Source organism: Larimichthys crocea, chromosome VII, assembly GCF_000972845.2.
Source record: "Larimichthys crocea isolate SSNF chromosome VII, L_crocea_2.0, whole genome shotgun sequence".
Classification (NCBI taxonomy): domain Eukaryota; kingdom Metazoa; phylum Chordata; class Actinopteri; family Sciaenidae; genus Larimichthys; species Larimichthys crocea.
In genome coordinates, this window is record NC_040017.1 from 883,239 (window position 1) to 896,053 (window position 12,815).

Consider the following 12,815-nt stretch of genomic DNA (forward strand, 5'->3'; position numbering starts at 1 on the left):
CAGAGCAGGAGGAGGTTACAGCAGAAGTCAGTCTGACATCAGTGTTTGACTGAAATATGACTTCCATTTGGTGGGAAACAAACACCACAAGACTCAGCAATCTCTCTCAGGAATTGTATCAAATACTCTAATTATGTTTTCACAGCTTTCCATCGGAGTGATGCTTCCTAATATCCTCAATGGATTTAGAAAAAAAACATTCACATCCACTCCATCCTGATTATATTCTATATTAAATATACTGTATTTATGTGTATATTGTAAACGAAATTGTTTAACACTCAACATGTCCCATTGGTATAACATTAAAGGATCATTATTATAATTTGTATTAATAGTCTGTTTTTATAGTAATATTTATTTATACCAAAAGTACAAATCTAAATCCAGAACTATCCAATGAAACCAAACCAGGTGATTTGAAATCTTTTACATAAACTGCCCTTCTTCCTTTGTGGATTGATTACTTACTTAACTATCTTCTGAAGCTATAAATAAATAATTTGAAGACTCATCTGATTCTGTCACATATGAAAATGTTGGCTGCTGTTTTAGCTCATGAAAACTGGATGTTTTGAAAATGCATGGTTTGGCACGGCATGCAAGAAAATCTGCTTTTCCGCTGGGAAATGTTTTACTGTTCTTCCATTCTGATTTTGTTCGGTTCGAGATGTTGCTTTCTGTGTATTCTTTCCATTTTCACCTCCTCGGGTTTTATCAGTGCGTTCGGCTGCGTGTCTCGGACACACCTCAGAGACTGTCAAGATGAAAAACATGGGTCATCTTCAAAGTGGTTCAGTGGTAAACTGCTTCGATTTCACTCATTTGAAGCGTAGCTGCTGTTGGTGTCGTGGTTAAAGGGAGGGGGGGGGGGCAGATTTACAGTGGTTGGAGTCTGGCCTTTTCTCTCCCTGGCAAAACATTTTCTTGTGTAATTGGCACGAGGTGGAGAAAGGGGGGTCTGGCTAATGCAGCGCACCATATTTCTTACTCCGTCTGTTCTGGATGTCCTTGTTTCTTCTACAGTCAAAATGGTGGAGGCCGAGGCTCCTTTCTTGTTAGCTGGATACAGCCTCAGCCACCTCCCCCCTCCTCATTCTCCACACTGCTTCATTTCTAATCACTGATTGGCCAATTTCCCTCCTGGCCAATGTTGAGCATTAAGTGGTCGCACTGCGTCACAGACAAGGTGGAGATTTCTGTCTCGACTCCCCTCCTCAGGCCTCCAGTGTCATGTTGTTCATGGCTGACCTCCAATACATTGCAGAAGCACACTTTAGCATATATTAGGATGGAGTTGTTCTGAACATCAGATCTCATTGAGTATTAGGATACTATATTTCCCACATCCCACTCTTTCTTAACTTGATTTAAAGGTGGAGGTGCCTCAGTTTGGAGCACTTCCCTGTATATTTAAGCTGTTTTTTATATGAACAATGGTTGAAATGACAATGTGTTAAGTGAAACATGTCGCTCATAGTGTCAAACCCACACTAAATCACCATGCTCTGCATTTTACCATCTTTCAGCTCATTGTTTTGGTTTCACACCCCACAGCTTTACTGTTTTGGGTCAGACTCGCTGCTCTCATCAGTCTTGTTTCTGAAAGCAGCATGCAGCTGTTTTCAGCAAGAAAAACCTCACTGGATTCAATGTTTCCAGCACCAAACAGCAGACAAACAAAGGTAGCCTATAGCTTGTGCAGTAATATAGCAGCTAAAGATCCAGTTATTTTTCTTGGGAGTTGGTGGAGGCCAAAAACAGAGCTAAAAGTCACGTTATAGTTGTAACTGTGGCAGATCTGCCGTGAAAATTTTCAGTAATATTTGGAACAATTAGTCCTTGGTTTCAGATGTCAGGTTGTCAAACGCTGGCTTTTCTTGGAGAAATAGACAGCTGTCTTTAGAGTCTTTTATTAGCCGTAGCTAATCTATCTATCCTCACCAGCTGATGATCCACACAGAAGACACTGAATTAAAGAAACTGAGCTGACTATCATATCATAATGTCAGATGACATTTAATTCAACTTATTGGATTTAGCAACAAGTTACAAACCAGGAACACATCTGACTAAAAAATTCCAACTCGGGTCCACTCTAACTTTTCCGTTAACTTTCATCTGTATCACTTTATCACCGGATGGAATCTGCTCAGTTGTCATGGACACAGAGCTGTAAACATGTAACAAAAAACCTCAGTGGCTGTTGACTTCATTCATATCATTTGTAAGATTTGTGTTACTTTAAAGACAATTTAATCAGATCAAAGCTCCAGAAAAAGCTTGCAAGTTGCCCTTGATTGGATTCTAACTTTGCATATTTGGAAGACTTTGCATTCATAGAAAATAAAATATTGATTAAATGTAACTTCCTCAAACATTTGCTAAAAAGCTTTTCTTCAGTCATCTCACAAATGAAACACATAGGAGGATTCAGTTCCACTGGAAAGAGCCTGGACTTAAAGAGTAAACTTAAAGAGATGCTATGTTTTTCATTTGTTTGCTTCTCAGCTTCACATGTTTGAATATGTCACAGAGTACATCTTCATTATGTGCAGGCATTAAGCCGTGTGGTCACATTATATCAAGCCCCAAATCCTCTGTGGCCAATTAATGGAAGAGCTGTGGGTTTGGGTTTCCGCAAAGGCATTCATATGTACTCACAAACATTGGTTTGACACATTTGGAGGTTGGCTGGGTGTTTCCTCCTGTCGTTTGGGGAATTCTCTAAATACAAGCACTTATGCCTCAAGTGGCAACTATGTGAAAATCACTAATTTCACTTGTAGAATCAGTCGTATTACATGTGATTAACAATTAACTATTGCTTTCCTGAACATATTTTAAATGTTTTTATTGTTAACTGACATAAAAAGATAATCATTCTTTTCAGACCTGTACACTCTACTGAAATATCAAATCAAATCAAATCAAATCAAATCAGTTTTATTTGTATAGCCCAAAGTCACAAAGTACATTTTCCTCAGAGGGCTTTACAATCTGTACAGGGAGTGACACCCTCTGTCCTTAGACCCTCGGTTCCAGTGAGGAAAAAAATAGTTCAAACTATTCACTGCCGGTGTTGGCACAGATCAGCTCTGCTTACATACGCAACATCACTGAGTATTCACAGCAGAGCAGTTAACCTACAGCTCCGAGCAAACAGTGAGCGAGAGCTAACTCTCACTGAGTTAACGTCCTCCCGCTTTCCATCAGCAGCCACAGACTTTCCCAAACACTGTTAGCATGTGAGAACTGATGGGGCTGCTGCAGAGGTCACTGCACGCTTCCACCTCCATACAGTTCAGCTCTCATGAGTAAAAATGCTTTTTTATACACATAGTATCTGTAGATATGAAGATATGACTGCTTCATATCTGCAAAAACAACAAGCAAGTTGTTTTTAGGACTGGTCCATTGTGGATTTCACTGGATGGTGGATTTTAGTCACTGGTTCATTTAGTTTTCAAGGCTAATTCTCATGATGATGTTCAGTGATGTTTTTAGCAAAAACAAGATCAATTAGAATAAAATAAGTCCTTTAATATTTATTCACTGTGATTCTGTTCATGGCGTGAAATATTCTTTGAAATAGCATCAACTCAGCTCAACCATCACAACACAAATGCTGCCAAGTATTTGCTGTCTAAGCAAAAACTTCTCAGGAAGTTGAATTTTCTCTTTTGGACTTCAGTATTTGTGAAATCCTGACTTCACCTAAGCGTGGTGCTCCACTGAGCAAAAACAAACTACTGTTATTGTTTAAAGCTCACTCTGTGCTGTGTTCAGATAATAAAAAATAATTCATAATTAGGTTTTTCATATATTTAAAGAGCATTTTACTTCACAGAAAATAAAACATCATAAACAGTGATTTATAGTATTATTATTATGAATTATATTTAATTAATTTTTAACTACAAACATCAGAGTTGAACCTTATGGACCCACCATAGGAGACCCCGTCTTAAAACCCGTCTTAAGAGTTTGGCTTTTGGCTGTAAATTTTTAAACGCCTAGCTGAAGCCACATTTCTTACATATAAAAATGTGATAAATAAAATAAACATAAAAAATACATTTCTTATGAGAATACTGAACAATGACTTTATAACCACATGTTCATGACATGGAAGAGTTTTTAAGATTTATGAGTGATGCAGACACACAGTATGTAGTGAGTGTCAGCAGCCTCATACTTCTGTTTACTGTTTGAGTGTTGACATTCATCCTGCTAATAAATCGAAGTGATAAATGAGTGTGTGTGCATCAAACCATGTTTGCAGCACCCTCCTCCAAAGAAGGCTCTGTTTAAGATTCTTGTGGTGGACTGAATGTTTTCTTCTAATCCCTGAATCAAATCAGATGAAGTCTGTTTTTTTTAGCACGAAACTTTATTGAACTTGTCCAAAAGCAGACAAGCAGTCTTCTATAAAACTGCTCCTGCTCACCGGGCCTCTCTCTCTCTCCTCGCGAGCGCTGGAGTCTGGTTCCTCATGCTCGTATTTAAACAGTGTCATGGCCTTTGTTTTTCAGAGGTAAGCCCCTTGACTCTTTGAAATGAGCGCCATGTTTGCACTGTGACCATTTAATTCAGAGCGCAGCTTGATGATATTAGTGTCAGGGTCAATTGCTGATTCAGCTGGACTTTAGAAGCTGCCTGGCATGTATGTAGGCATCATGTGCTGCTCGGTTCAAGATCTGGTCAAACCCATAGTTTTACTTACACTCACATACACACTCCAGCTCCTTCAGTTCCTCTGATCCCAGAACATGTGACATGGCATTCATGGGACCAGGTTATCCTGCCAACATCACAGGCCTGAGCCCAGCACAGTGGAAGTTGTTGCTCAGACCTCCCATGATGGAACCTCTCAAAATCCCTCGTCGCAGTCTTCCTCCATATCATGCAGCAAACTTCAGATTCTGTGTTTTAGTTGTCCCTCTGTGAAGAAATGGCTTTGCCATATGTACAGAATGTGGAAGTGATACATTTGGACATTCCCTTTTATGTGGCTTTCTAATAGCAGATGTAGATGAAAGATGGCTGGCTCTTATTTGACTCTCACTTATTAGACCAAATACTAAAGTCAGGGGGAAATGGAGCCAGTTGGAAGTGAATTAAATTTATAGACCTGAGAGTGTCTGTCACGTTTGATCAACGGGTGTTGGTAAGCATTCGATCACTGTAAGACTGTAGTAATGCAAGTTTCACATCTTTGTTTAGCGGCTTCCTTTTCAGACATGTCTGTGCTCTGGTGTTCCCATGATTCCCCCTGTCGTCCAGCCTTTGTCACTGTAATGTCTCTGCGCTAAATGTAAAACAGCGCTGTATCTTTTCCTGTGACAAACTCATAAAGTACAGACACTTGTGGCTAAGGGCAAGCTCGTCTCCATTCTTTTTCATTGTTTGCTTCGGGTCATTAAAGTTAAATGGCACTCTGGGATTTTAGGGACTAGTTTTTGTCCCGGTCCTCTCGGCTGGACTTTGCCAGCTTTGCTCTGCTGCTGGCGGTAAAAGCCGGGCAGCCATTTGTCTTGCTGCACTTCACTATATCTCTGTTTTTATTGGGTGTGAGTGACTTGTCAGCAGTCATCTAAAATGCATTTCAACAGATTTTTTTCCCTTGTGCTCAGCCTTTGTTCTCGTGAGGGAGAGGAACCCTGTGAGTATTTGGACAGGAAAGAGAAACTTCCCACACTGATGATGTCAATATGGGATTTTTTATGTGCTTGCGTGCAGTCGTATCTACACGATTGTTTTTCTGTATGTGCATTCAATTTGTGTTATAGAATATAAATGCATCTACTGTCCATACATGTGGAATATGTAGGGATGCTTTTGGCCATTGACATGAAATATAAACATTATGAAAATAACAATGACTGTTATTGTTGCGGAGCTGTTTTTGGTTAATGATATCTCTCCCCTGAGTGTTGCCTGGAAGGCACACTGAGCCTCGCTCAGCTCCCCAACACAAAATCAGAGTTTACAAAAACTTCTGCAAAGTCAAAAAAACAAATGCATTATTTACAGGATTTCTTCCAAAATATTCCAGATTGTATTTCTCTGTGTAGATATGTATGTGTGTATTGTAAATGTTAGTCAGTAACAGTCCACAAATTCCCCATTGCTGCAAGAAAGTATTCATCCTTTTGTCTGCAACACAACACTGTTTAAAAAATACTTGTCTGCAATGTGGGAAACCCACATGTTTGTCTCAAGCCTTTATGGAGACTGGCACAACATCAGAGGTCAGTCCAAGAAATGAAGGTACATTAACTGGTGCTACAGTCTTCAGGCAACCACTGCTCCCTCGAATGCCCCTATGGTAGCATTTCAAGTGGAAAAAAAAAGGTGACGAGGGACCATAGGCTTCCCTACACGATAGAAAATATGTTGTTATATCTGCATGCATTTAATGGTTAGATAGTCCCCTCTTTATTTTAGAAAGAGATGGAGGAATTATATTTTCACTTTCAGTTTTTCACACCTGTCTCCAGTCCACTGCTGACCAGAAATAGTCTAAGTGAGGCCCAGTTTTGAGCTTCTGCATAGCAGCGAGCATACCTCAGTGCTTCATACGGACACGTGTTCATATGAGCAGTCCTGCAGGCTCGGGGCAGTTTGAGATAGACATTTGATTGATTTTATAGAAATGCTGAAATTTTTAAGAGAGGAAACCTGAATTTCAATTATTTTAAAATTCTAATTGTAATTATAAGTTAGTTTCAAGCTGAGCCTCAAAAACATTAATGTTCAATGAAATGATAAAACCTGGATAATTATTATTATTATTTTATTGATTTATTTTATTTTATTTTACATCATCGACATACTATCACCCAATTATGTTGATATGGTGCATGTGCAGAAAATCCTCTCTGAGGTCCAAAGCTCTGGTGTGAACACCAACACTGCCCTGGTGTTCTGATCACTCAGTCAGGGAGGTACGGCTAGCTGAGCAACGCTAACATTAGCTAACAGCAGCTACAGTTGGCAGCAGTTTACTTCACTGTCCATCGGGAAAGTCTGTAAATCAGAGTGTTGAGTGTTGAGGCAGAGCAAAAATCCTTTCCCACAATCCTTCTCTGCACCTTCTCTCCCTCTGTGTTACTAAAGCATTCTACTTTAAACAGCTGCTAACCATAACAAAAGGTCAGGTTCCAATGAAGATTCTTGTGTTTTGTGTCTCCTGGCCTACAGTACACTCAGTGTTAAAAGAATAAATATATTTTCAACCCAAAATACAGGGTATGCAGCCGCTTCAGGTCAACACTGCTGGTCACTTGACTGGTCAGCAGACTGGTAAAACAGAGTGAGAACATGGCTTCAGCTTTACTTTCCAAAACATCACACACTAAAATCTAAAAGTAATTCCAAAATCGGCACATTTACAATGGGCTAACATGTCATTTAGTAATAAACAACACTTAGAAATACTGTATACTGCGTTTGTTTCCAAAGAAGAAGCTGCATCCGTCAAACTCCAGTCTGAGTATACTGCGTGTCTGTGGAGCCGCTCAAGAGTTTATCTAAGCAGGCGTGGGTGTATTTTACATGTGTCTGAGCTTGGACAAGTGTTTCGGGGGTTGTATGTTTTTAGAAGAGCTGGCGGGTTTAGTCTCAGCGTCTTGACTCGGCCCCGGCCTCCGTTCATCATGACAAAGACTGTTAGTCTTTGCTAATCTGCTGTGTTCATCTCCATGTCAGCCCAGTGTGTGGAGGCCAGGCCTCTTAGTGCCATCAGAGCAAATGATTTCTCTGGGGTCAGGCGCACAGATCCCACATAGTTCCTCTTGCTATCCTCTTTAAACACATGCTCGGGGGGCTCGGGACATGATCAAAAGCCCACTTTCACACAGGTTGCCTGGATGTGCAGCAGGCTCGTACGGTGTTTGTGATTTGGACTTGAAGAGCGGTGGAGCAGGCTCGCTGCTGTTTGATCTGGGATAGTGAAAGGCGTGCGTTTCCATGCGGGCCTCTGCTGTTTCCTTTAGCAGTAATGAGTGACAAGATGGAGGTCGCCCACCGTGGCCCTCTGTGGCCACTTCATTAGCTGCCCCGCAGTGTTTGGCTTTGCTCTGATTTACGGCTTTTTCCGTTGGACATCTTTCAGTTTGTAATTTGTCTCCAGAGCAGCAGGTCATAGGAGGATGTGCCATGATACATACTCTTTACATAAAGCTCTTCCATGTTATATTTATTCCAAATCAAGCTGTAATGTATGCTGGGGAACAACCAAGAGTGCATGCTAATAGGCACTTATAGGGTCCTAACACTCCCCATCTAGCATGTCGGCTGAAGAAAAAGCAAAAATACTTTTGGTCAAATGTTTTTTCTCAAACAAGATCACATCATTGTTTGACTAAAAGTTTGCTAGTATTTACTCAAAGTCCTACTTTTAATCTTTGTCTGCTTGCACTCCACTTGGAATCAATTCTCAAAGAGTCCACATTATTCCAGGGCTCTTCCCCCTTCTTCAACCTTTCATGAAGAGGTTTATTGGGGTTGATGTCTGAAATGGAAAGCCGTGCAGCTCAGCCCTCGATGCTCTTTCTTGGAACTGAGCAGACCTGGCAGAGCTTTGATGTACAGTGTGTTTAGGATCAAATGAATCATCTTCCACGCAGCTACAACATATTATACTCCTTACAATACTCAGCAGGCGGGTTCAGCCTGTGAAAGTCATCAACCCCACAATAGGCAAAACATTCCCCACACCTGAACATTTTCACCACCACCACGTTTGACTGCAGGTTTCATGCACAATTTCATCAACCTGTTTCATGCACTATTACCTGAACCACACACTCCTGTTTACACCTGCAGCAGTGCTGAAGATTTACACTTTTATGGTTAACAAAGTAGTTTGGAAACTTGATGCTCTGATGTAAGCTCCTCTCTCCATGTGTGTTTCCCCTTTGAAACTTTCAAATTAAACCACAGTCGGTTGCTATGATGAGAAAAATCTTGCCACCAGCTGAATAAATCAAAGCTCTCCTAACATTAGTTTGACAAAATATCATAACACAAGACCCAATAATTGGTTTGTTCCTGGACTTTCAACTACATGTAACTGCCTACCTCAGAGTTTTGTGGGGAAAAAAAGAAGCATCTGTTATTAGCGATTCACAGTGTGTGTGAGAATCAGGTGTAAACATTTAATGACGTATGACTGCAGTGTGACAGTGTAGAGTAACCAAGAGCTGTCAGATATGTTTAATTCAATGTGAGCATTCATTTTCACGTTTCACAGTCTCTTTGTATGGAAAGTTTCATGAGATAACTTTTGTTATGCATTGCCACTATATAAATCAAATAGAACTGAATTGAAATAAAGGAGAAGTATCGAATGATAGATATCAACAAACAGTTCTTGGTGGACTGTTGACCTCAGTCATAGATGCAAAATCTCACCCTCACATCCCTCCAGGTTATTGAAATCATAATAATAATCATGTGCACAGTCATCATTTCTTTTTTTAAATGTACTTCCTCACTGACATCATATTTACTATTGATGTCATTTCTCATATTAATGTATTAATCAGAATGTTTGATACATGCATGTGTTTGTTTGATTTACCATCTGAACTTATTTGTTGTATCATTTCAAATGTTCAAATGTCGATTGCTGACTTTTGAAATTTCAGATATTCACTCTTTATAGCTTCATATATGGATCATTGTCAATGAGTAGAAATATTCAATAACATGAAACAGTTATAAGTATAAATATGATTAGTAATCGGATGTGTGTGAGGATACATTGTGTGCTGTGCTTTGTTCTCCTTGAATACGTGTTGCAGACATGCAGCTCATTGTACTGTATGTGATGATGCAATAATGATACTTGTAAAATATGTAAGTGTGCCACCTAGTGGCTGTTTGTTTTGAGGGCAGCACTGGTTAGATGTGACCATCTGCTGATGTTCACAAACATACAGATACATATTCAAGGCTCTGGAATTTAACAACATCATTATTTGTCAATTGGCTGTTTGTCTCCGATCTGGGTGTATTTGGGTGTAGTTTAGAGTTGGAGGAAAGCATGAACTTCATGAGGATCGGTTATTAACCTGCACAGGTCACTTTCCACCCACAGTGCATTCTGGGACAAGATCTGACCCCTGAACAGGAGCAAGTAAACAAAGACACTGACAATCAGTGTCAAAGCTGAGGTCCAGGAACCTGGATTGTCCAATCCATCCACGTGTATGGAGAATGGTACCTGTCAAAGTGAACTGACCTTATAATATTAAATGAAATTAAAAAAAACTCCACTGGCTGTGTCAGTTGTTCTTATAGTTTGGTGTTGATGTTATGTATTAGATACTGATCCTGAGTCATCAAACACACAACATGAGCAGGTAAACTGACTAAACTTTGAATGAAGTCATATAAAAAAAATTAAAGTGCAGAGTGAGGTGCTGTCAGGATCAGTGGTTTTCCGTGTCCAGGAGGGGGCGACAGGACTGCATGCTCTGGTAACTGTAGTTCCCCACTGTCCAAAAAGTGGGACTCATGCACACACTCACTCAGGACTTGTTGCATTTGTCATTTTGTCTGTTTTGAAAGCAGCATCTTGACAATCTGACTGAATATGATTTTAAGCAACAGCTCGTGGTATTTATCTGATCTGATTATTGATCTGATTATCTGATTGTTGCATGGTTAGCGTCGTTCCCCTTTTTTATTCTATGCATGCATAAATACAGACGTGTTGGATTTACAGCTCCGGTGGCCCAGGTGATTGGCCTGTACTCTATTAGAAGTGCATTTTATAGGTGTGTTTATTAGGTGTTTTTAATGGATCTCTTGCACCGATGATTGGAGTTCATTCAAACTGACCTGCATGTTTCTCTTTACCACATCTCACTGGTATATCAGACTTTGCATTTGTATGTTCTACTTTGTGTGTGTGTGTGTGTGTGTGTGTGTTTGAGAGACAGTCAGTGCATGGTGAGATCAGGGGCTGTGTGTTTTCTCCCTCCTCCTCCCTGCAGAGAAAAGTGGCCTGTGATTGGACCCCTCCTGCTCCACTTTGGACCAGTGTGGTGACTGCACCTGAGCCAAGCAGCCAATGGGTCGTCTGCGCTCGCAGTAGCAGAGAGAGAGAGCAGCCTGCAGAGCTGCGGCATAACAATACACACTCTGTAGACGCCATACAGGTTTTCTGGGACGCTTACCAACACCATCACACCGATACACACTGCACCGATACTGGCCTTTTACACATCCAGTCAGTTTGTGGGAACTTTGATGAAATAAGATACAGTGTTTGTTGTTCAGACTTAGTCTGCAGCTCCGCATGGCTAAAATATTTCCATATGTAGACGTAAAATATTGTCTTCTAGCTGCTTTACAATTAAAACACATTAACCTTCAAATATCCAAATCAGTCAGTGTCTGCAGGGATCAGAGGGAGGGTCATCAGCAGAGCCTGGTACAGCCTTCCCAATCATATCACCTTATTATCATCTTATGAGGCACCTCACATCAAATCACATACAAAATATATATCACATGTAGATCATTTGAGAAAATGTAGAACATGAAGAAATATCGTCAGGTTCCCACATATATTTATTCTCCCCTTTAAATAGTTCTATTTATATATATTAAAAAATGATGTCACTGTTGCGGTTTTTGAGCCTCAAAGTGTACTTTAATCATTTTCATATTAATAATTTCAGATCTTTTATTTAAGTAAAAGTAATACTCCATTACAAGTCTAAGGTATTTAAAGTAATACTTATATAGGACTATTATCAGCAAAATGTTCACAGTAAAAATATTCATTCTTCAGGCCGTCATATTGTTATGTATGATATTGTTATTATTATTAAGTGTAGTACTGATGCATCAGCTGCTTAAACTGCTGCTATAATTTAGACTATTTGAAACACTTTGGGGTGTTTTATGAAATAACAAAGCACTGCATTTTTAATACAGTCTATGCTCTGTGTAAAATATGAATCTGTAGAATAAGAAACATTCAGTGGAGCTAAAATATGCTTAAAAAATGGAAATGGAAAGATTAATAAAAATGGAATACAATTCAAGTAAAGTACAAATAAATACCACAAAAGTATGCTGAGTAAATGTCAATTTATTATCAGAATATATCCATGTATATTAATATAATTCCTATAATACAGTTTATGACTATTTTAGTAATAAAAGAGAATAAATATGAAACCTGCTGTAGACTGTGTGAGTGAAATAGACTGTGAGGATGATGTGACTGAAGCTTCACGCGGTACAAACAGGAAAGCTGCACTTTGTCTCCGGCTGACATGAGCTGTGTAACTTGTTGTGTTGGCCTGCACAAAGCTCCAATAACAACACTGATCACTGCACAGAGTTGTGAATAATCTTGGCCTTTTTACCCCACGTCGTCACCAGTCATTAGTTATGATCCACGGGGCCTCCACAGGAGCCTATTGATCACTCATTGACTGATTGATTTAGACAAATACTTTTTTCTCCCAGAGTGCGGGGTCGAGCCGCCCTCTCTGTTAATTGAAGATAACACAGTGGCAACAATGGCCCCTGTAATAGAATGAGAGTTTTGTGATTATCGCTGCAGAAAGAAAAGAAAATGAAGAAGAATGGGAGGGGTGAGGAGCAGGAGGACAGAGAGAGAGAGAGAGAGAGAGAGAGAGAGAGAGAGAGAGAGAGAGAGAGAGAGAGAGGGGTGGTGGAGGGGTGGGGGTCTCTAATTAGGAAGCGGGGCGGCGTGGAGGCTGTGGCCGGCAGGCAGGCGACAGGCGCCGGGTCCCGGACAAAAGGCTGTCTGCTGCCCTAAA

The 12,815-nt window shown here is 40.1% G+C and overlaps 1 protein-coding gene across 2 annotated transcripts in view; it reads left to right on the forward strand.

Moving 5' to 3' along the window:
• brip1 (BRCA1 interacting helicase 1) overlaps nucleotides 1-10,198 on the forward strand; it is a 107,942-nt gene extending 97,744 nt beyond the window's left edge. The window contains exon 21 of one of the 2 annotated variants that reach the window (XM_027280418.1): nucleotides 10,109-10,197. In XM_027280418.1, coding sequence (XP_027136219.1) covers nucleotides 10,109-10,137 — 29 coding nt within the window. In that variant the 3' untranslated portion in view covers nucleotides 10,138-10,197. Of the gene's footprint in view, nucleotides 1-10,108 lie in introns of both variants that reach the window. The other variant, XM_027280420.1, reaches the window with a different exon arrangement.
• The last annotated feature ends 2,617 nt before the right edge of the window (nucleotides 10,199-12,815 follow it).